Source organism: Apium graveolens, chromosome 7, assembly GCF_009905375.1.
Source record: "Apium graveolens cultivar Ventura chromosome 7, ASM990537v1, whole genome shotgun sequence".
Classification (NCBI taxonomy): domain Eukaryota; kingdom Viridiplantae; phylum Streptophyta; class Magnoliopsida; order Apiales; family Apiaceae; genus Apium; species Apium graveolens.
The window spans coordinates 182,465,012-182,491,499 of NC_133653.1; the positions used below are offsets into that span (position 1 = coordinate 182,465,012).

Here is a 26,488-nt window from a genome sequence, read left to right on the forward strand (position 1 = left end):
TTGACTGGAAGGAGCTCGAGGATCTTCATGAAACAGAAAAGAATGTCTGGAGAAAGAGAGAGAATAAGTTGGCTTGTGTTGGCATGAATTCCACAGCCACAGAAATGGAGATTGGCTGGAATATGAAGTACTCTGACATGGAGGGAATCTGGGCGCATCCTCTGCGCAAGATGAGGCATCATCTCTTCACCATGGAGGATATGAGGATTCCCAGGATGGTGCTCACCCCAAACTCATTTCTCTGGGTGTGGGCGCCGCCCTTGCACCCATACATCAAGAAAATCTTAAAATGGTACGACGTAGCCCCTATCCAACTCTCTCCCAACTCATACAAACTGGCTTGGGCCTTGTACATCATGTACCACAACTTGGAGTTAGGCGCGCCCTTCATGAAAGAATTTAGCTACTTCTTCAGCATCAGTAAATCTATCCCAGGCTACCATTTCTTGGTTGTCAACAAGTGGCTAAATAACAAGGGCTTCAACGAAGGCAAGGTGAGCCACGAGAGGGATTGGAAGGAACCAATTTTTTACATTTATGACGTTAAGAGAGCTCGTGTACGCTTCAACCTGAACCCAAGTAAATATTGCACTTAAGGACGCGTCTAGGTATTTAGGACGTGTCTACTTCATTATCAAATTTTTATAAGCCTTCTAACAACTCTCACTCTTCTCCCTTAGATAAAAGAACTCACAGGAAAGAGGAAAAAGAGAGCAGAAAAAGTACTAAAATATGCTGAAAAACACTTCAATCTCAAAGAAATGATTACAGAAGCTAATCTGAAAAATATTGGAGCCTTGTCTGCGAGGGTTGGATCCATCTGTAAGTTCCGTGAGTTTTACAATGGAAAACCCGTTAGCTTCTGAAAAAGCTAGAGGACTTAATGCCACAGAACTAGTCCAGCTGGACATTAGTACACAAGTAGACTTAGAACACGGTAAGAATTTATGAGTCATAGGGCGCGTCACAGACTTAGGACACGTCATACATGCACCTTTACATGCATAGCTTCCACTTTTCCCGACATATGTACGTGTTTATAATCCATATATTTTGCTTTTGACGTGTCTTGCTGTCAGGACGCGTCTTTGTATTCTTTATGTGACATCAACGTTTGCGTAAGGCCGTTTCATTGAATAGTTCATGTAGGATAAGTTATATCACACAGGACGCGTCTAGTCTCATAATTGTTTCCATACTTGTTATTATATGCATACTCGTCATTATAATTTTGATATGCCATATCACTCAAGGCGCGCATCTTCATGTTTTGTCACAGATATGACTTCTCTTCCCAAATGGTTTGCCATTGAGGCCACTAAGAAATTGAGAGCCAGGAAGTAAGCTTCTGTTAAGCCAGATCCAAAAATCAAAGATCCTTTGCCTGTTGTAACTCCTTCCCCTCCACCAAAGATCATTGATACTACTGTGCTGAACATCTCTGATAAGGAGGACGCGCCTCCTAAATGCCAAAAGACGGTTCCAGATGACCAATCCTTTATCCTCAGATATTTGGGCGTGTCCTCATCTTGGACTTTTATTGAGGAGGAGGTAGGGGGTTGGACTTTTAGAACTGAGCAGCAGACTGAGGAAGCTATGGTGAGGGCAGCAGCCGAGCTTCATATGCATGCAAGGCAGAATGCCAATATGACTTCCAGACTTAGGGCGCGTATTGTTGTCACTGACACTGCAAGGAGTCAAGCTGAAGACAAAATCAAAACTCTGGAAAAAAGCAGTACTTTGCTCACAAAAGAGAAAGATGTTGAGATCCTTCAGCTAAAGCAAGACCAGGCGCGTCTTGAGGGTGAGAAGGCACAACTTGAAGGCAATGTCACCTCTGTGGAGAAGGCTATGGAGAGCGTAGTCACTCTAAATTATACCATGTAATTAGAACTTGATACTCTGAATGATGACAAACTGCATGGATGAAAAGAAGAGAAGAAACTGGTATATCAAAATGGGTTCGCGACTGGTTTTGAAGAGTGATGTTCTGGGTTCATAGCCAATGACCCAGAATGCACTTTTTCCAAGTTTGATGAGGATACCCAAAATGGGTAAATGATTTCAAAATTAGGGTTGCAGACTCAATCAAGAACAAAAGGATCATCCTAGGCTTGGAAGAGGATAGCGCGTCCTCATCGCCTTCTCTACTTCAAACTCAGCCTCCACCTTCTTCCCCAAAAGACCAGGACAAGCCTCAGGACGCGCGCCCTGCCTAAGACGCGTCTCATGTCTATTTATGAACTTTTTTATCTGAACTGTCTCAAGGGTGCAGGCCCTTTTAATCCTTGCAAGTTGTAAACTTATGACTATTTCTGAATGTTGATAATACTTTTCTAAGATTTTTTACCTTGAATTATTTTCATGCATACTTGCTTTCCTGGTTATCTTATTTCCACAACGTTTTTTAGCAAGTCATACATATAATGGGCGTGTCTTCAGCTCAAAACGCGTCCTCTTCTGCTTAAGATTACCTTTTAGGACATTCTTCCCAAATGAGGGCGCGTTCTCATTTATCTTGCATCTAATTTTTTCTTATTTATACAAATCACATTGTTGTTATCCCATTAATCATTGTAAACTAAAAGATATCCAGCAAGGGCGCGTCCTGCCATGCGGACGCGTTAAGATATGCTATATTAGTCCCTGTATTCTGGCTGTTTTTAATTTCCTGGATGATATATATTTGTCCCTTAGTATGATAACATGTTGTTATATACTTTTTTTTATTTATGCAACGCACAATATATGGGCGCGTCCTAGTGCTTTGACGGGTCAACCTTTCACTTTTGAAGATAAGTATTTTGACATATCAGTTTGGACGCGTCCTGAATAAGGACGTGTCCTCGCTCTTAGTTATGGAATACTAAAATTAAAGTAGCATCAACCAAGATTATGCATAGGTTGGGCGCGTCTTTAGACCCAAGATGCATCCTAGTTCCAGTTTCACCTGAGTTTTCTTTAGTTTCCCCTTTACAAATCGTGCTTTTGCAATTGTAAATAAAGGACTACTTCTCAGGGCGCGTCCTGTGATGATGACGCGTCATATAACCAAGCAAGCTTACAAGCAAACAACCATTTGGAAATTTTTCAAAGTTTTTATTAATAATGCGCTCAAGTGTCAAAAGTGCACCAGTCCCATGGCTACTATGCTTTGTGGGGAATTTATTCGAAAATATGATCCTTCAACTAGTTCTAAGGTAAGTAGTACATGCACTACCCCCTAGGCTAGGAGGAATTTTATTACTTCTAGCCTATAATTTGGGCGCAACCCTAATTATATAATGTAAACATAATATGTAAGGGGCCAAAGTTGCGCCTTATTGATAATACTTTCGAAGATGCTCCGCGTTCCATGCTCGCGGAACTAGCTTTCCTTTCAAATCTTCAAGGTGATAAGTACCCTTCCACAAAATTGCTTTTATCTTATATATTCCTTCCCAATTATCTCCAAATACTCCATGTCGGGGATTCCTTGTGTTTGGCATCACCTTCCTGAGCACCAGATCTCCTATCTTTAGCAACTATCCCTTATCTTGTAATACCTTGGAGCACGCTGTTGATATGCCGCAAGCTTCAGTTGGAAATTTTCCCTTGCTTCTTCCAAGAGATCCAAATGAAGCCTCTGGTTAATTTCTGCATCTTCCTCCGTATAACGATCACTACGAAGCGACCCTGAGCCAACTTCCACAGGGACCATAACTTCATACCCATAAGTCAGCATAAACGGAGTTTCTCCCATAGTAGATCTTGGAGTAGTGTTGTTGGACCACATCACTTTTGGGAGTTCTTCAGGCCAATTCCATTTGCGCTCTTCCAGTTTGGTCTTGAGGGTATGCTTTATTATTTTATTGACAGCCTCCGTTTGTCCATTACTCTGAGGATGATAAACCGCTGCAAATTCCTTCTTATTTTTCAAATCCTTTCACAACTGTCATAACTCCTTGCTATCAAATTGCTTTCCGTTGTCAGACACAAGTTTGTATAGGATTCCAAACCTGCACACGATGGAGTTGATGATAAAGTCTCTGATTTTTTTTTGCAGTGATATTCGCTAATGGCATAGCTTCCGCCCACTTGGTAAAGTAATCAACCACAACCACTGCATACTTGACATCTCCTTTAGCTCTGGGAAATTCTCCAATAAGATCAATTCCCTGCATGGAAAATGGCCATGGGCTCAACATAGGCATCAAGAGCGTCGCTGGCATAGACGAGTAATTCACAAAGCGTTGGCAGCGATCGCATGGTCTAACGAAATTCGCAGCATCCTCCTTCATCGTGGGCCAATAGTATCCTTGGCGTAAAACTTTCATCGCCAACGAGTTACCCCCCGAGTGATTACCACAAATTCCCTCATGTACCTCCCTTAAGATGTAATTTCCCTCTTTTTCATCGACACACCTGTGCAACGATTGATTGAAGCCTCTCTTGTACAAAACTTCATCGTACACCACATACCTCGCAGCATGGTAGCAGAGTCGCCGAGCCTTGAACTTATCCTCAGGAAGTGTCCCTTTATGAATATAGGCAAGAATGGGCATCATCAAAGTTTCCTTGGGAGCCTCATCTACTTGCATCACCACTACCTCTGGGATACTAGGAATCTCTTGGATCTCTAAGGGTATAGATTCCAAAAACACAGCCTCCTGCTGGGATACCATTTTTGTCAGAGCATTTGCGTTGCTGTTCTTTTCTCGCAGTATACATTCTAGCCTAACCTCTTTAAACTTTCCAATCAGGCGTTGTGTGCATCTCAAGTATAATTCTGTTTGCGGTCCTCGTGCTTGAAACCCCTCATTCATATGGTTTACCACCAACTCTGAGTCACTTTTTGCAATTAAGTTTTGCACCCCCATTTCCAGAGCAAACTTTAGGCCATTGATCAATGCTTCATATTCCGCATCATTGTTTGTCGCATAAAATTTGAAGTGAACTGCGCTCATCAGATGATGGCCCTCCGGGGATACAAGTACTATACCTGCGCCTGCTCCTTCATTGTTAACTACTCCATCCACATATAAAATTCACCAGGGGTGTAGAAACTCTTCTAAGTCCTCCTCAGTATGATATCAAAGCGACACCATCAAAGCCTTAACATCAGCCTCAGAATCAAATTTTAACAGGAAATCAGCTAAAGCCTGCCTTTTGATTGCTGTACGGGGCATATATTCCAAGTCAAACTGTCCCAACTCTACGGCCCATTTTAACATCCTTCCCAACGATTCTGGCTTGTGAAGGACTTGTCACAGAAGATATGATCTACGGACTTCAATTCTATGTGCTTGGAAATATGGGCGCAGCCTTCTTGATGCGAGGATCAAGGTAACTTTTCCATACTGGTATAGCGAGTTTCAGCATCGTGCAACCGCTTGCTCACATAATATATTGGCGACTGTTGCGCATCCTCTTCTCTCACTAGAACTACGCTGATTAAATATTCAAAAACTGCAAGGTATAAGATCAAAGGCTCCCCATCCAACGGTTTTGATAACATGGGAGGGTTCCTCAGTTGTTCCTTGATCCTCCTAAAAGCTTCCTCACATTCTGGTGTTCATACAAAGTCTTTCCCCGCCATCTTAATCGCCTTAAAGAATTCCTTGCATATGTCAGATAATTTAGAAATAAATCGATTCAGCGTGGCGATCCTTCCAGTTAAGCTTTGCACCTGTTTCACACTGGTGGGAGATTTCATGTCTAGCAGCGCCTTGATCTTTGCAGGGTTTGCTTCAATTCCTCTATGGTTGACGATGAACCCGAGAAACTTGCCTGACTCAACACCAAACATGCATTTCTGCGGATTCAACTTCATGCGAAACCTCCTTAGAATATTAAACATTTCCATCAGGTGCTCGATATGATCATTTTCTTCCTTTAATTTTACCAACATGTCGTCTACATACACTTCCATGGTTCTTCCAATATGATTCTTGAACATCATGTTCACCAACCGCTGGTAGGTTGTGCCAGCGTTGATCAATCCAAATGGCATCCCTATGTAACAATATAACCCTCTATCAGTGATGAAGGATGTATTCTCCTGATCGGGGCCGTACATGGGAATTTGATTGTAACCGGAGTATGCATCCATAAAGCTTAGCAAGGCATGCCCTGATGTCGCGTCAACCAACTGATCAATCCGTGGGAGTGGAAAACTATCATTTGGGCAAGCTTTGTTGAGATCTGTAAAATCTACACACGTCCTCCACTTCCCATTTGGTTTTTTCACAAGCACCGGATTCGCAAGCCATTCGGGGTAAAAAGATTCTTTAATCAAACCAACTTCCAACAGTCGATCTACTTCTTCCTTTAATGTTATCGCCCTTTCCCCGCTCACCAGGCTACGCTTTTGTCGCATGCCCGCGCAATTAGGGAAAATGTTCAACCGATGACACATTACCCCTGGGTCGATCCCCACCATGTCTGAATGACTCCATGCGAAGATATCGAGATTTTTAATCAGAAAACGGGTAAGCCTTTCCCTCATTTCATAACTTAGTTGAGATCCCACCTTCAAAACCTTGCTTAGGTCATCTTTATGGACCGGAACAGATGTGTCTTCGGTCGGCCCCGTTTTCTCGGCAGGCATAGGGATCTTGGGATCCAGATCAAAATCAAAGTCCCGGGGGTCCTCAACTTCCATTCCTACATTCGAGGGCGCATCCCTATTTGTGGGAGCATCCACCTCAGGACAAGGCATGGCTTTATGCAATACAGGTGTGGAGGGCGTGTCCTTATTTTGAGGAGCATCAACCTCAATTTCATTTTCACTTTCCAAGGGCGCATCCTGCCTTTGAGGAGCATCCACCTTGAGGTTAATTTCTAGGCTTTGTAAAATCTCACTTTTTCCTTCCAACTTTTCTCCATTAACATCCTTCCACGTAATCCCTTCTGTATGATTCACCACAATTTTCTCCACACTACGGAACCTCGAAACATTCCTCAACGTCAAAGTGGGGGTCTCTGTGACATGAGTTTCTTCTTCCTTTGGATCTTTCACAAAATAATGGGCATGAACATCTCCACTTAGTTTTGCCTGAATGTCCGTCGCATCTTCAAATGGAAGACATTTCCCCTCATACCTTCTCCTGCGAAATTCTTTGACAGCCTTGTGATAGCAGTCGCGTGATTCATATTGCGACCCTCTCAGACTGCCCACTCCATTAGGTGTTGGAAACTTTATCATCAAATGATGTATCGAGGTTATCACCCTGAACGCTCGCAACCAAGGTCTGCCCACCAACACGTTGTGCGAGGAGTCCTGATCCAGCACTTTGAAGTCTATCATTTGAGTGATAGATAGAGCTTCTTCCCCAAGCGTGACAGGAAGCCTAACCGAACTCATAACTCTTACTGCCTTTCCGGTAAAACCGTAGACGTGTGCGTCTTCAAAATTCATATCACTGTCCGGGAAACCAATTTCTTGTATGTGCTGTAATACAGGATGTTCGCAGAGCTCCCGTTGTCCAAGAAGACTCGATGTACATTCATTGCCCGAATAAGCATAGTTATTATCAGCACATCATTTTGGGGATGATGTACTCATCTTGTCTCTCTATCCCTGAATGGAATATCAGCAGATTCCCCTTTGAATATTTTTGGAGGTCTATCTTCCAAGCTATGAATATTGGTGAGTGGTGGGTGTCGTGCCTCCCTTGCATTTCTTTCCAACGCCCGATTGCTATCACCAACAAATAGATGTCCTCCGAAGATTGCCCGAATACTTCCAGCCCTTTGGAACTTAACCGCCACTGGCTTTTCAACATCCTCTGCCTGTGGAGGATGCCTTTCATCTTTCCCCTTGTAATCGCTTCCTCTGCGTCGTTTTACCTTATCAATCCATTCTCCCAGATATCCAGCCTTGATCAATTCTTCAATTTCATCTTTTAGGTGACGACACTCGTGGAGTCGTGGCCGGTAGACTTATGGTAATCGCAATATTTTTTCTTGTCTCTACTCTTCCATGAAGTCAAACGGTCTGGTTTCTTGAAAATTCCTCTGTCCTTATTCACCTCAAAGATGTGATCAATGGATGCTGCCAGCGGAGTGTAATTGCTCACCCTCTTTTCATAGTTTGACGGTGGACTCCACTCTCTCCGCACGTTCACGGCGTTCACCCTGTTAGGGCTTCGGGCATTCCGTCGATAATCTGAACTCACGGACCTGTCTCTCCTCTTAGCTCGCCCCTTGGAGTTGTGGGTATTATCATTCTTCTTTGTCTCGGCAAGCGATTGATCAATTGATTTGAAGGATTTTGCATGCGCAAGTACATCAGCTAACGACACAGGTTCCTTTCCCTGTAGGTGTTTCCATAAATCTGTTCACACACGCAGACCAGCTATAAGAAGTATTTTCAATGTCTCATCAGTTGCGCCTCTCACCAAGGTAGACTCTACATTGAACCTTTTGAAATACGAAGTCAAGCTTTCCCCTTTCTTCTGTTTCACATTGGCCAGCGTGGTAACATGTGGCGTATATTTCACTGCAACCTGGAACTGAGTTAGGAACAAGGTTTTCATCTATTCCCAAGATGTGATCACCCCTGGACCAATTTTTTGGAACCATTGTTGAGCACCTTCTCTAAAGGTGGCCGTGAGAAGATGGCATCGTGCCAAGTAAGGTACCTGATATACATCCATCTTAATGTTGAAACGCCCCAAGAATTCCACGGGGTCGGAGTTTCCATGAAAACACAAGTCATTAGTTATATTCCTGTATCCTGCAGGCAGTTGCGCTTCCCTCACAACAGCAGAAAAAGGGGATGAAGCTTGCACAGTTGTTGTTACCCTACCTCCTTCAAGATGGTTGAGCAACCTTTTAAGATCATTCACATTAAACGTCCCTACTCCAAAAATGGTTTGAACGTTGAGTTATTGGGGTTGCTCCACAACCTGTTGTTGTTCCCCTTGGTTATCCCCCGGGTGTACCGGTGGATCTCGCCACCCCTCGCCCTGAGGCTGCGGCTGTGGTATGTTTCCATCTTTATTTTGAACATCCCCTCGCGCACGAGGTTCCTCCTGGACGCGTCTCGGTATTTCATTGTTGTTTTGCAACCTTTCTTGAATTTGGACGCCACCCCGATCATGAAGATGCATCCTGGATCCGTTGCTTGTAGCACTGTGAGAAGCCACAGGAACAACAATAGGTGTTTCATCAGTTGAGGGTGCACCCTCTCATCTCCCATTATATGGCGCCCTTCCATGTTGGTATCCCATCATTCTTCGCCCATTTCTCTGATAGTTGCAGCTGTAATTTCCAAACCTTCCTCATGGAGGGGCACACTCGTGCTTGCGGTACCACACCTTATCATCCCTTGGATAAGTAGGGGGCACACGGGTTGTATCACGGGGCCTCGCTTCTCCACCATTTCCTTCTTTTTTCCATTCTAGCAATAACATTATCAAGTCGTCGTCTTCCAACCTTATGATAAGCCTTCTCTTTAGGGTTGAAAAATCATATTTTCCGCACAACGACGCTCGTCCATCGTACGTCCAGACCTATGCGGATGCAGGAGAACCTGATTGTCGGTGCGAGGCCTCTCTCTTCCGTCAGTGTCCTCATCAATAAGCTCCACAATAGGCTCTACATCATCAGAATATTCCAAGCGCCGTAGAGTGATTCGTGGGTTCCCTCCGTTGGCTTTAACACGAGCATCCTGGGCATCTCCCTCAACCGGAGGTGCTTTCCCCACGGCGTGCCCACGACGGGGTAAACAACGACCTCTCCTCGTTTTACAACGCTCCACCGTACTCAGCCTTGAATGAAAGTTGTTCAGAGTTCCCCCCATGCGGTACAGCTGCTCCAAGATATCAGCGTTGCTGATGAGAACTGGAGGTGTTCCTCCCACATTTGGAGCTCTCGGAGGATCTGTCATGTTTCTGGGTACGTAGGGTTCATGGCGAGTGTAGCCTCCCTCGCCCTCTCCTTCAGATCTGCTATCGCTTCCATCATAAGAACTTCCATCATTATTGTAAGACATTTTTTCCTCCCAAGACTATGATCTTAATCAGCACCCCTCATTCTAGCGCCAATTTGTTGACGGAGGAATTTGGTAACAACAAAATTTGAGGTTTTTCGCCGGAATTAAGATCTATGACAGTGGTTCTTCGCCGGAAAACCAAGCGGTGTGTGGTGGTTTGTTTTAGGCTGAGATTGATCAGAGTAAGTGGTGGTTCCCTTATCAGCTCTCAACTTTTTACTACTCTCAATGTGCCTACATACCCTTTATATAGGGATCAAACCTGACGTAGTACTTGGGAAACAAGAAATCTAATGGGCTTAAACTTCTTATTTCTAGCCCCGGTAGATGCCCATCCAGAATCCATCTTCCGCTAGCTTTAGGAATTTCCAACTATGAGGCTCAACCGCGAAGACCTAAGCCTCGTCCGTAATCGTAGGACTTCACGGATAATGCATCTCCCTGCGCAAGGATAACACTCTGCTACAGCTATCTCCCTTGATTTACGGACGCAGGTATAGCCACGGTTCACCCCAAATGCGGACGCGTCCCTTTCCCCCGAATGAGGATAACCCACCAGATAACAGGAGAGGTGATCCCAAACTCTTGGGTGTAAAGTGCAGGATGACTCCAAAGTTCTCCAACGAGGACGCCCGTTGAATACAAGAACAGAGTTCCCAAAGCACACACTAGAGTTAACCCCACATCTCCAACGAGGACATCCGTTGAATACAGGATGAGGCCTTCAATAATCAGGCATACCACTGGAGGCCTTCAAGCTTTTCGTCTTCAATCATCAGGCATACTCCTGGAGGCCTTTAAGTTTTTCACGGATACCCCCTCCTTGACCGTTTCAAGGAGGGAATTTTTCAAAGAGTACATGCAACAAACACGTTAGTGCAAATAACCCTCCATTGCTTCTTTCCATGTGTACCTTTTTCTTGTCCAGTGTACATGACGCGTCCTACCTTAGGGTGCATGCCTTAAACTTCTTTGCCACGGGACCATCCTTAGTAAGCACTCCCACCACGATTGACGCGTCCTACTCACATGGGCGCGTCCTGCTCTCCTTTTTTACAACGCAACGCTGAATTTGACTTCTAATTAACCCGCGTTTGATCCGCATTGATCCAATACCAAAATTTGGATATAAGAGAATATATACTATAAAAATTTGGATATAACAGAATATATACTAGAAAAATCCTTGTTATTATCAAAAGTTTTGCATTTTACATGATTCTCCAAAAAGTTGGACAACTCGAACAAAATCAAGAACAGAGAAATTGGGAAAATCTCGCCTCGAATGTGTATCGTAAAATTTTGTAAGATATGTATGTGTACACATGGTAAGATGCGAAGAACACGGAGAAGATAAAAATCAAATCAAAAAATAAGAATCCACGCGCAATTGGCATCACTCGGACATCTGCATGTGTCGACCACACACTCTCCCCCAAACTAGGGTCCTCCATTTTTTTTTATTTTCTACTCATATAACGGATTCTTTTGAATCGTATTAAATATTCATTTATTGCAATCGGCTAACAGAAACATTGTATTTTTACCGTTCTGGACTAACGTTTTATTGATCTATATTACTCTTTCCGTCCTAATTTATTTGTCTTGTTTTATTTTTTGATAGTCAAATTAACTCAACTTTGTTCATATATATAAACTTATTATTTTATTATTTTGAAAAACTGAAAAATACATATCGAAATAGATTGAACATACTTTTTAATGATATAATTTTTATAAATATTTTCAATAATATACTATGTATAATCTTCGGTCAAAATTGGGTCAATTTGACCGTAAAAATTCAAATAAGACAGATAATTTGGGACAGAGGGAGTACATTTTATGAATGAAATTAGTTAAAAATATATATATAATTTAAAATAATATTTAATCCATTTTAATATGTAATTTTTAGTTTGTTAAAATAATAAAAGAATAACATTTAATCTTTGGTAAAAAATATCAATATTATTTCTGAAAAGTCAAACATTATAATTAATTGAAGATGAAAGAAGTAATTGTAAATAATTTATGATAAATATTAAACCCGAGTTTTGATAATAAAATAAATTAGTGAAAGTAAAAAAAGTGAATAATTTAGTATTTTATGTTTTTACCAACCAATTAATCTTAATTTCGTAAGTCCTTGACAATCAAGACCGTAGCGGAGAAAGAAAATAGAAGTTGATGACATAGTTAACATGATTTATTTTTACTGTAGGATTCATAATTTTATATCCATTGTTTTACTATTTGTTGAGAATATGACAAACAGTGTTTGTAATTTGTAGTGTTGTGCCTGCCACAGGCTGGAAAAGAAATGAAAATTAGGAATAATACAAACACGATGTATGTATGTGGCTATGTAGTATGTGCTATCAAAACATAGGCACAGTAGTTCATTCCAAGAATCAGTACCAATCGTATTCCAATCCAACTCTTATATGGAGGGGTCTGTGGGGTTTACTGCTGCATTCTGCATTGTAATTTAGATAATCAATTAATTTTTATTCCTGCTGCTTACGAGCAGTGGCGGTGGTACCACTAGGCGACAACCTAAGATGAAGTCCCGCCTAAACACAAAAATATTTAGTAGATTATTGTTTTAAAATTCATAATATTTCTTTAAAATTCAGCATAAATTTTATGTCTTGTTCTGGAATAGATTCAAGACTTTGAACTTACTGTACTAGTGGTCCATGCACCACAAACATGTACAGGGTCAGTTTGTTAGCGTTGATGTGTACTCCAAAGTAAATGTTAGTTAAAATTGTAAAATAATACTATCATGCTGGGTAAAAATTGTAAAATAATACCCCTGCAGAAAAGAATCCAAAACTGATCCAACATACGTAAACCGCCAAAATACGTGTTTCTAAAAATACATTTAAAATTTATAATTCGTTAATAATATAAAATATTCTTATTAAAATAATACTAGTAAATAGCACACTGCCACTTGTCAATCCTTCTCCCACTTTCTTGACCAAAACAAAAATCACACCAAAGAACTACTACCCATCTTATATTATACCCCCTACATCATCATAGATTCATAGGTAGCTTAATATTAAAATTCCACCGAATCAAAAATCTTTAAGCAACTTCCTGACTTGTTCCAATGTCACAAACAGCACCACTGTAAATGGACCCTGTCTTGATATTGTAGGAATAAATCCCTTGTACAAAGCCATCACACCTTCTGATCTAACGGTCTTCATTGCACAATCAATTGCTCCACTATAAGGTGCTGCATGTCCTGCTTCCACTTTCATATTCATAACCCGAGTCTTTATCACATCAACCGGATTCGTCACCACCGAGGCCACAAACCCGGCTGCGAAACTCGCGGTTACGTGCGTTCCCAGCCCGTCTTTCATTATATTGTTGTCGAGAATCGACTCTTTTATTTGATCGTATGATGCTAATTGTGACGCTGTCACTAGCATGGCACGGTTCACTGTAAGCGATGAACCGCGCCACAGGGAAGTAATTCCCTCGGTTTTTCGCATTTGCGAGATCGCGTCAACCACGCTCTTGTAGTTACGTCTTTGCGACGCGGGGAGCCTCCCGTCAGCTTGCATTCTCACCATCGCCACGTCGGCGGGGTTTCCGACAGCGGCTCCGATGCCGCCGGCGATTAATCCGGCACCGATTTTCGTCATCAACGGCATGTTCCCGGTTTCCGGGTCGGTCCATTTTTGCTTCATGACGTCATAAAGACCCATACGGGTCGTCGAGTAAAGTGTCTGCCGGAGCATGGTCGCCGAGACGCCGGAGAAAAGAGCTCTGACCCCATCTTGCTGAATAATCTTGACACCGACGGCGACTGGGCCCACGCGCGGAGGAGGGAGATTAATGCGCGTGGTGGTGGTCTGAAAAGCTAAAGCTGGTCGGAGCGGCTGAACAGATCCGGAAGATTCACCTTGGAGTTGCATTCGGACCTTGATTAAATCAAGAGGGTGGGTTGAACATCCGGCTATGATTGATGCTATGCCTCCTTCCACAAATCCTTTAACACCCATATTTTTTTATGTATTCGAGATTCAAGAAAATAGGTGTAAATAATGAATAAAAAAGTTTTTATGTATAATCAAGAATTTAAAGAAAGAGAGGTTTAATGATATATGAATGTGTGTATAGGTTTTTTTTTACCAATGGGAGGTAGGGTTCATTTCACTGGAGATTAAGAGATGAGAATGGAGGCTAAAAGAGATAGAGGAAGAGTGGGGGACGGTAGGTCTTTGAGACATAAGCCGTCGGGAGAGAATTATTATATATAGGGTTTGTGTGTAATGAAGGGGAGAGAGATGTGGGAGAGAATATATAGGGTTGGGAGAGAGAGAGAGGAGAGAGGAGAGAGGGGGCGAAGGTTGGGAGGAAAGGAAAGAGGAAAGAGGGACATTAACATAGAAGAAGCAGCTGTCCTTTATCAGAGTCTAAGTTGCAGCAACTTTGCACGTGACTTATGGTAATATATTCCATCGTGCTATACGCGGTGCATTGTTACTATTTTCTTCTTGAAAAATAATTATGTCTATTAGTTATATTCATTAGTTAAAATAGTATAAAATTGATATTATGTAAAATTTATTAAGTGTAATTGTACTTTAATTATATTAATTAAAATTATTAGCTATATTTGAAAAAAAAATTATTGTTATTTTCAAATTTTAACAATTATATTAAATCATTATTTTTAACATATATATATTTGTGGAAAAAATACTAATAACAAACTAATTATTTTTTTTAGTGAATACAAGTGAAACTAAAATATTAAGTTAATTAAAACATATTTAAGGATGTTATTCTTATAATATAAACATTAGAAGAATTAGTTAAAAATATTATATATATATATATATATTCTAAAATATTTAACTAATTTTATTATTATATTAGTTTATTATTAATTTTAAAAATATAAAATATATATTAAAAATTTTATATAAATATTTAATAAATTTGGTTAACAATGAAAAAAAATAGAATTTTTCATAAAATAATTTCACACTTCACACTAAATAAAATTAAAATTATATATATATATGTGTGATAAACAAGTATATGTACAACCCTTCATTTTTAGAGAGAAATAAAGCTGATGAAAGAGTTAACGTGGAGTGATTATAGATGATAGTTCTTCAATTAACAAATCTGACATGCTTATTTATCGGTATCTAAAAATATATCGAATAGATGTGTCCGTTGGAGTTCTGGTTTTTTTACATATCATCTATACTATACTTTTGAAATTATTGTTGTCAGGTGCCTTTTATGGCTAACAGGTGCATCTCCTTAGAGATGCTCTTAATATTCCATTAATTGGTCTACGCTATTTTCCGGATCTAAAATTTCGGTAGTAAAAATGGTACAATTTACTTAAGTTTCAATATCTTGGTACAAAAATTGAAGGATATATTTGTAAGGAGGTAACTCTGATATATTTACGTAAATTAGCATAATAATTTGTGCGAGACAATAGTCAATTTTTAGATTTTTACATGTATCACGTAATTATAATATTTTGAATTGTTTTCATATACTAGCCTAAAATCCGTGCGATGCACGGTTGTTTTAAATAATTATTTTATATTTATTTATATTTTAAAATTTTATTAATTATATTTATTAAAATAGTAAGTATGTCTGAATAAGTATAGCAGAATAATATATCTTTCATTATATTATAATAATTATTTATAAACATATTTTTTTTAAAATAAATAAGTTCATAAACTGACTAACCTGATAAATAATCATGAAAAATATATACCTGGTCATGCGGTTCAGTTAGAATATTTTAATTTAGAATTATTTGGGTTGATAATAAGATTCAAATCTTGGATTGGTTCATAAAATAACTACTTATTTAGAATTTTTAAAAATATATTTTATCCCGGAACATGATATAATTTTGTTTTGGCACCGATAAAGTTTTTAGATTATTTGGTTTATCTTGAGGTCATTATAATAAACAAGAGAAAAATTTGTTATTTAAAATAGAATTGATAATGAGTTTTTGGAAAAAAAAATAATTGGTTAATTATTCATTATAATATTTAATTAAATAGATATTTGTAATATTTTTGGAGAATGAGGTGTTTTAGTTGTGAAAAATAAAAAATGTAACATGTCTTACTTAAAAAACGTAATTGTTTTATAAAATAGATAAGTAAGGATAATCAAGCAAATTATTGAAATTTTTACTAAATAAAGATAATCAAGTAAATTAATCAAATTTTTAAGTAAGGGCAATTAAGTAAATTGAAGGATCGAACTAACCAAAATTTCAATATTTCCTCTATTATAAGATAGTAAATTTTTAAGTAAGGGGAATTAAGTAAATTAACGAAGGACCGAACCAACCAAATTTTCAATGTAATGTCTATTATAAGATAATATAAATTATGCAACGTCTCATATATCAAATACATATTGATTTTTTTTATCAATGTATATGATTTTATGTAAGACATTATAAACGTACACAACACTTTTTATGCTCATTGAGCAAATTATATATATATGTATATATATATATATATTCTTATTTGTGTCGTGTAATTTGTATTTATTGAATGAATACAATATGACTGTTAATGTACGTTTAAAACAAAAAATAAAATTCAATCTATAGAATGTCGTTCATATGTTCACAAAGATTAAAATAAAAACTAACACGTGTGCTAAATAAACTACGATTATCGAGTCATTTTTAATACTAAAATCACCAATAACTTACAATGAAAGAATGCCCAAAATACACTACATTACAACTCCAACTGCCCAAAATGCCTACTGGCGGTACGTTCCGCCCAAAATATCCACTAAATACGCATTCAGGACATGCATATTCAAGTTTTTAAAAAATAACAAATAATACACAGCACACACATGCGTGTTTTTAATTTTTTTTTAAAAGATACGCATTCCAAGAATGCGTATTCACTTAAAGACAAAAGTGAATACGCATTCATGTAATGCGTATTCTTTGTTTTTTTTTAAAAGTGAATACGCATGTGTCGAATGCGTGTTCAACGGGTATTTTGGGCGGACACTCCCGCCTATTGGTATTTTAGACATTTGCCCCAAATGGTGGTTATTTTGGTTTTTCACCCACTTACAATTACATTGCTCATTCTAAAAGGATTTAAAATGCATAACTAAAATCGTAAAGACTTTCAATCGTAAGATTCGACAAAGTAAAATTTACATAATGCTTTAATAAGTTGATTTTAAAGGAAAATTATTATTTTTTTGAGATTCAACGTCCAGGTGCATATTTATTTTTAAAATAAAACTTGATTTTATTATATTGTATATAAATATGATCCAAATGTATATATTTCATACACTTTCCGTCCCACTGCATTTTCTACATATTTTTTCCTCATGCTTGACAGACATTTTAAGGCTGATATAAAATATAGTTCTATAATTTATACTTAGAATTTTCTTTTTCTGTATACAAGTTTAAACATTATATTTTTTTATTTAAAAGAAAATTTATTTTTAAAAAAAATGGGAACCATGTTTTACGCTGAGCCTTAAAATACGTGTCGATCCTCCGTCCCTAATGTAAAGAATATAGTGGGACAGAGGGAGTATAAATGTAAAATTTTCACCAGAAAATCTTATATTCTTATTTATTTATTTATATTTATGTTCACTTTTATACGAAAATACAGCACGGCGCGAAAAATACACAAATACGAAAATACATGAACTCCAAACGGGTCAATTTTATATTTAACATTCAAGTACACGAAATAAGAAAAATATACGACACGAATGATTTTCCCGATCAATACGAAGGTAATCAGTAACTTTAATACATTTACACAAATATCTTATACTCATAATAGTCCGACATAAATCAAAATCATTTTCAACAACTTTATAAGAATTGATCTCATTTTTTTATCCTATTTCTTTCACCGGGTCTAGATAAAGATAAAAAATATCTTGAGCCAACTATGGGCTAGACGTTGGAGCAACTAAAAAAATAAAGGGTGTCGGCCCTATATATCACTTTAGGTTAAAAAATGATCTAAAGTGTCAATTTTGAAAAATATGGCCTAAAATGTAACTTGACCACGACACTTCGTCCAACATTTTGCTTTCACGCTACTTCATTTAACGTTTTGCTGGTTTTTCATTTTTTTGTTTTACAAGAAAAATGTTATATAACGGCATGTTCAAAGTAGTTCTTTAAAAATTGAAAAACTTCTAAAACGCAACACGGATATACGTTTGGGAGCCCAAACGCGACATAAAAGATGTTTTACTTAATTTTTTAAAACTGTAAAATATAAATAAAACACTAGTCAAAATTCCGTTAAAAACCAAACACGTCTTTAAAACTCATTTTTAGTGGTTTTTTTAATAATTAAAAAAACAGAAAATGCTAAACGACATAGCTTATAGTCCCAAACGCTACTTAAATTAATCTTTCACATAATTATTTAAAATTTCAAATACTATAAAACGCTACATGAAATACCGTTAAACTTCAAAACGCTTCTTTATAATCCATTTTCAGTTGTAAACACTAGACGGCATAGCGTCTAGACCTCAAACACTGATGCATGTAGCGTTTTGTGCCTTGAATCACATATGTTACTACTCTTTTCCTCATCTACTGTAAGTTTTAAAATATTTTTAAAATAAAAAAAAAACTAGGAAAACTTGGCAAAATTTTGCTAATTTTCGAATTTAAAGCATTACAATTAATTTAACAATAGTAAAACACACATATACATAAAATTGATTAATAAAAATTTCCAAATTCAATAAATTGATTAAACAAGTCTCTTTAGTTAATGTCTACGAATCATAAAATTCATTACATAAGTCATTTTTTTTCTCTTTGGTACTTGGAAATTCATCGTATTCTTGTACCTCGCGGATTTTCTTCTTTCCTTTTTTTTTCTCAACATTTTTATCATGGATTACATTTGGAAAGTTAATACATGTCGGCTAATGCGCATCACCTTTGCTCGGAATGGGTTCGAATACACCATTGTAAAACGTCGATGCATTCTCTAATCTAAAGATTTCATCAACCAACAGTTTATGGCTCAATTTCAAATTCGTGTAACAAGCAATGACATGGGAATAAGGGATACGATAAGTTATCCATTTCCCACAAGAACACAAATACTCATGAATCCTAATGGTATTCCTATTACCTCCTTTTTGGTCAACCTTCCTAGTGACTACTTTAAACAACAAAGAATTTTGATCATAGACCTTGACACTATGACCGCTAGCACGAACAATCGACCGGCTCTACATCTTGCTTGCGTGATTAGTAAACACTCGACCTTTTTATAACTCGGTTATAATTTTCAACCGTCTTTCATCAAAATACTTAACCACCTTAAAAAATATTGCTTTAACCAACGAACTAATCGGGAGCTTTCTATCTTCAAGTATCGCATTGTTCCAACTTTTCGCATGATTGGTGGTCATCATGCCAAAATATTTCCCTTCATCATGTGCTAAAGACTATTTACTCAATGGTTTATCCTCAAACCATTCTGCTGCTCGGGGCTCCTCAATCAACAGTTGCTCCCATATAAAATAAAACTTCTCCTCTTACACTTGAGAAGTCAACTCAACTACCATATTCTTCAATCCCCTTCACTTATGTGCATTGGAAAAATTTGCAGCAAAGTGTCTAATACAGAATCTATGGTGGTTAAGGGGCTCATACCATCCTGTCTATTGCATAGCTGCCATAATCCCACCATGTCTGTCAGAGATGACACAAATCTCATGTCTCTTTCATGCCACAAACCTCCTCAATCTATCCATAAACCACTCCCAACTAAACACATTCTTGGCTTCGACAATAGCAAATGCCAATGGAAGAATATGGTTGAAGCCATCAACTGCCGCATCACTCAATAATATACCGAAATATAAACCATAAAAGTGAGTCCCATCTATATGTATGACATGCATACAATGCACAAATCCATCAATGCATGGCTTGAAAGCCCATAATAGCCCCTTAAATATTATTTCATGTTCCAAATATAGACACAAAATACTAATTAACTATAAAACATTACAAAAATATGAAAAAGCATAAAAACATGAATACGATACTAGTATCAAAAAAGAATAATACCTCTAAGATCTCTTGATCTTCCTTTCATAAAAAAAGGAAGATCTTAATATGATCCTTCCCAAGATCCATGTTCTTGATCCATTGCTAACTTTTTGACATCTCTAATCTTCTTTCTTCCCAGTTGGTAACCAAAAACACTTTTCACTGTCGCCATTAAAACTTTTTCCTTAATCTCGGGATCGATCAAAATTTGATCCTTAACTAGTTCAAAAATATCATGAGATGACAAATTAGGATGGTCTTTGGTAACAGTAGTGCGTAAACATGTGGCTGGTCCCGAACTTTCCATAATTTAAATTTCCCAAGTGATTTTCGCAATATAGCATTTAAACTCCATTCACAACCACTATCCTTATTCTTAAAAAAAACATTCCAATATACTGAACTTGATTTAATCACCTTAATCTCTTGATGATTCTGGATATGAAACTCTATAATCGTATGGATCAGCACATTTTTTGAATCAAATATCATCCCCTCCCTCAACTCCATCGACTCTAATGTCTCCTCCCTTGTTATCAAAGTCGACTCATTAACATCATAAGCATCAAAATCTCTAATACTACCCATATCACCACCAATATATATACTACTAGTAGTTTGCCAATTAAAACCCCTACTATTACTCCTCTCGGAAACTCTCGAACTAGTTTCAACCAATGGACAAGTTAAAATTCTTTGTAAATAAATTTCAACAAAGAAAGGAAGTCCACATGAAACAATAACTCCATACTTTATCTCATCATCATCATCATCATCATCATCAACCAGAATAATACCAAATTTCATATCATTGAAAATTTTTCATCAATAATATAACATAAAATCATACAAATACCTATCAATTTTTAATTTTAAAAATAATGCATCACGCAAATTATTTAAAATTCATACCAGAATCAATTTTTACTTGCTTAGAAACGGTTTTATCATATACATAACCCTCTAATTGAGTTTGTCATATATTACCATGCGTGTAAATCCATGCTATCACCGTAATTGATTGCGCCCCCGATCCCGAACCCGAAGCCATTCCGATTGTCAAAGCTTAAATCAACACGAACAATACGTAATTGGGCCGGTAATTAGGTTTTTAGGTTTAATATCTTCTTTTATTTGTATAGAAAAGAAGATAGAAGAGCATTTGTGGACGTTAGTAGTAGGAAGGTAAAATGCGGGTTAGTGTAGCGTGAAACCTATAATGTTACACGACATAGGGTTAAATTCATTTATTTAAAAATCTAAATAAATAATTAAAAACAAGAAAACGTTAATCTATGCATCATTTTGCTCAGTTTTTCCTGATAAATGAATAAGTAGTAAAATGCTAGACGAACTACCGTTAAGTGTGAAAACGCTAATCCAAGAACTATTTTATTTTTAATTTTATAAATACAAATATTTTTATAGCGTTAAAACGCAAGACGAAAAAATATTTGGAGCTAAAAGGCTGTGTAAAATTCCGTTTTGCTGTCAAACAATATTTTGTCTAACATTTTTGTCTCTTTTACTTATTTTGCAGGGTCTGTAAACATAACATAACCTATCTGTAGAAAAATTAAAATACAAAACTGTACTACATAATTAAAATTTAAAAACTGCTACCGCTATTTTCCAGCTCATAAATTAATATCACTTCCAATGTTTCTCATTCCACAAACAAGAAAGAAAATGACGAAACAAAAAAAAATATGGCCACTAATAATAAAAACTTGTACTTCAACAAACATACATGTTTCTATATGTTTCTCCTAGCAAAGACTACCACCTAAATCAGCTTCTATATAAGCTGCACATTCTGGAGTTATGTTATTTGGAGTAAGGACTTTCATGGCCAATAATCAATGGTACATGCACATGGGTTCCAGAACAGAGAATATAAGCCTTTGAGAGAGTATTAGAGTAATATCAAGATGCAACACACAATTATATATTAAGAAATGCTTGGAGCCTGTACGAGTACAACTCAGAAAAATATACATTAAGAAATGCTTTCTGCAAGTCCCTAGAAAGTACAAATAGATCATCCGCTCATGACAATATTTGTTTATGTTTAATATCACTGCTCATCAATAAATTGAGAGTATTGGCCCAAATAACTCCTAATGTTATTAAGTTATTTATTTATGTTATCTACCTGCCAAGTCTTGGAGTTATAATTTAAATAAAAGTGTTTGCAAATACTAGATAATAAATAGCATCAATATGCAAACCACACAGACTTAAATACTTTGAAATGATATCTTTGATATATTATTTATTTTGGTATTTGTATGATTAAACATAAAATTTAAATACATGTAGATCCTCTCCATTAGGACATGAATGATCAAACTCAAAATGGTCAAACTAGCAATACTATTTTCAAGGATATTTATAAAAGAGATATTCCATTATTCTAAAACATCAAAATTTTATCGTTATGAAGTAAATCTCTAAGTCAATATGATCAAATAATAAATATCAAGATATGATATTTTTTAGATCTCTGTTGTAACATCAATAAGGCAACAAGCTCGAAAAAAATATCACAAATATTCTTTATAAGCCTCGTGCTATATCAAAAATATTTTACTCTTCACTCCAAAATATATTTTAACATCCATCAGAAGAGTTTTTATTCAAATTTTATTAATATTCATGTTTGAAATATTAATATCCATTTTTACAACTCATCATCTGTCCACTTGAAGTAATTTTCTCTCCTTTCGTAAAATCAGCATTTCTCGGAGAAAATTATCAAAAATACTCAAAAATATTTCCTACCATCCAAATATATTTTATATATTAGGGAATATATTTTAAGTATTTATTCATGATAAAACTTTTATCAAAAGTTCCATCTCTTTCGTTTCAAGACCAATGGTATATTTATTCGGAAGTAAATATTGACAGAACCGTTTTAAATCTAGATAAAATACTTACAAATAATATAATTACTTGAATTTTGGTATGGATTACTTAAATGATATTTTATATTCATGGTAAAAATTTCGTAATATTTCGAGAAATTTTGTCCGGGCACAAATTTCGAGGTAGTTGGTCCCACAGTTGACCGCGTTTGACCTAGTTACCATTGACTAAAGTTGACCAAAACTTGCATAAAGTTATTTTATAATATTTAGGTAATTATCATATTTAATGGTATTTATTTAAGAGTTTTTAGGGTGGTCATACCTAATGGTACTTAATGCTTAATTAAAATATTTAAACAATGATTAAAAGAAAAGGAATATATATATATATATATAAATAATTCAGCTGAGTTTTTAATCCCATAAACTTGTTTGTCTTATATGGCTAGTAGCAAAGAAACACAACCTACTTGCCATGTCATCAATCCACGTGACATACAACATCCACCATACATTTTCCTCAAATCTCTACCATTCAATTCACCTAACTTTTCCTATAAATAAACCACCATCCCAACCCATTTCAACTAAGCTAAAGAGCCACAAAGTTGCTGGCATTTTTTTTGAGAAGTATCATCTCTTCATCCTTTTCAAATCTAAACACATACTTCTTCTCAAACACCTTCTCTCTCTTATATATACTTACATATATGCAAGATTTTTGACATACAAGCATAGCTTCACCCAACCAAGATTCATACCACCAAACGAGCTCATCCACTACCACTCTCCGGCCTCCCGAAGGGCTTCCCAAGTTCGACCATAGTACCGAAATCCGGCCGAACCTCCGACAAACTTTTCCGGTGAACTTTTTCGACCGTTATCCAAAAGTGTTAATTTTTAGCTTCTTCTTTGAATTTATTTTATTTGAGCTTTGTAATTTATTTCTCTACTTCATCTCAAGCTCTAATACTAGATCTCCTCTAAAGAAGGTTCTAAAAAAAAAGAGAACAAAGATTCTAACTCGGAATTCGAATAATACTTGATCTTTAAAAAGAACATATAAAAAAGAAGATATGTATATTACAAGTACTTAAATATCTATAACTCCTCACGAGTGAGATTTCATAAATCTCTATAACTCCTCACGAGTGAGATTTCATATTTAAAAAATCTCGCGAGTTGGCCAATTACTTGCACTTTATTTATCTCGATCTTGACCTACATATTTCGTAAATATAGAAATAATTACGAAATGTATCGTATAATCATCACTAACATCTTTAGTATTCCGTGAGATTATAATTCGATCAATAGTAAACTTCGTAATGTTGTGAAATAACAAAGACGGATTTAATCACACAATTTGGCCAATTACTTGCACTTCATTTATTTGGATTTTAGCCAACGCATAGTTCATGTATATAATATCATTACAAAAGGTATCGTATAATCCCCACTAATATCTTTAGTGTTCCGTGGGATTATAAATCGATAAATATTAAACTTCATAATCATCCATCTAAACTTCAAAAGCACAAATCCAAAGCCAATTACTTGCATTTCTTTTATCTCGATCTTGGCTTATATAGAACCTATAAATTGTGCACGAAGTTAAAAGTATAATTTGGCTCTATAATTGTCAAAATATAAGTATACTAAAATCCTTAAGCCTACGAGCTTAAAAAAAATAAGTTACAATTCCGATATTGTAACCAAAGTATTCTTCGATCTATAAATACATAATCAAACGAAGAAGAATACTAAAGAAATCATAAGCTATATGGCTTATATATATAAAAGACTTCCTATATTACTCCGATAAACATAGATTTTATAAAGACAGAGTAATTGAAAGTATACTTGACATATTATTCTATATCTCAAGTCAAGTATACATAGATGATATTTAATATTCTTATTTCAATATTATATTAACTTGTGGGATAGTAATGTAACATACTAGTTCAACCCATCTTTTCTCTATAAGATTTTTTATGGATTGTCTTATTAGTTTTGTAGTGAGGGCAAGTGACGTGAGGTGATTCTCGTTCTAAAACTCAAGTCCTATATGTATTAACGGGGAGTTGGTAGTATTTGCACCGTGAAGAAGAGAAAAGACCCAAGACCGGATCACTATGATCCAAGACTGACAAAAGCTAAGGAAGCCAAGTCTACACAAGGGTTCTACATCAACTTTGAAGAAATAGCAGGGAGTTATTGTCTAAGATAAGTTGTGTAGTAATTATATTTATTTTGAGGTGGTGACCCGTGTGTTACGCACCAAGACAAATATTTTTAAAGGTGTAAAGACTTCTTCGCCTACTAAAGGAGCGAGTTTATTATAAGGAAAAATCCCGAGTCCGGGAGAGGAGCTCGGGGACTGGACGTAGGGGTGAGAGAATCTATTAGAGGTTGCGCCATCGTGAACCAGGATAAAATCATCGCGTGATATTTTCTTTCCTTGCACTTTATTTTCTGCACATATAAACAACAAAACTACTCGGTAAAGTTTTAAAAAGGGATAAATTATTTTAAAATGCCATAATAATTTTTAAATAGGTAATTAAGCTATTCAACCCCCTTCTAGCTTAATATAGCCCTTTTATGGGACCTTACACACTTAAAGTTATGCTTACCCTCATTTCTTCGCGCACTTTTGTCCATCAGTCCCATAATTAGGAGGATTACAAGTTATCTTTGAACGTCGTTTACCCTGAAAAGTGTAGAAAGATCCATACTTTCCAAGACGATCCTGGGAACTCTGGTCCTGAGAACTATGGTCATGGGCACTCTGAGAAGACACAACATCTGTACCACCATCAGAATCAGTAGGAGGTGTAGGTGTAACATGCATACTAAATGATGGAATAGAAAGATCCTTAGCTAGCCGCTCAATAAGCCGGTGAAAATGATGTTAAGGAGGAGGATGCTCAGTGGAATGCTGATCGGTAGTACGCAGCTCAATGGAAGGCTCCTTGGTAGGAGACTGCTCTGTACGAGGCTCGAGAGTGGGATTCAAACCAAGATCAAATGGAGGAATATATGAATACCTATCCAAAATATCAAGATCGCTCCGGATGTGACTAGATGACCCTGACACATGAACAAAAATGGTATCAGCGGGTCATCCAACAGAAGCACGTATATGAGGATTTCGATCATCCCCAAAATCTGTATCCATATGATCAGGACGAGTATGAGTAGATGACTTGAGCACATCAGGAGGATCAGTATGCAATGGTAGATGATCATCTACAAAGTCTGTAGCCACAGGATCATCCTCAACCTGAACTATAGCTCGTCTACCAGCAACAGCTCGTGCGTCGGGACGTCAACCATGACGGGCCGGTTGTTTCATGTCCTCCAACTTCATAGCTGGACGAACCTCCACCGACAACTCATAAAAAACCATGTAAGATGTAGTCTCTGAGAAAATCATAACACTGGACAGCAAACTGAGACACGTCAGGAAGAACATCCCGTGTCCGCTCAGATACCTGCCTA

At 36.9% G+C, this 26,488-nt stretch overlaps 1 protein-coding gene across 1 annotated transcript; it reads right to left on the bottom strand.

Annotated features, from left to right (window-relative positions):
- Positions 1-12,864: 12,864 nt before the first annotated feature.
- On the bottom strand, positions 12,865-14,369 carry LOC141671203 (mitochondrial uncoupling protein 5). The gene has a single exon (XM_074477365.1). It carries the CDS (start codon positions 14,005-14,007, stop codon positions 13,069-13,071), a length of 939 nt encoding a protein of 312 aa, XP_074333466.1. The 5' UTR covers positions 14,008-14,369; the 3' UTR covers positions 12,865-13,068.
- Between the last annotated feature and the right edge of the window lie 12,119 nt (positions 14,370-26,488).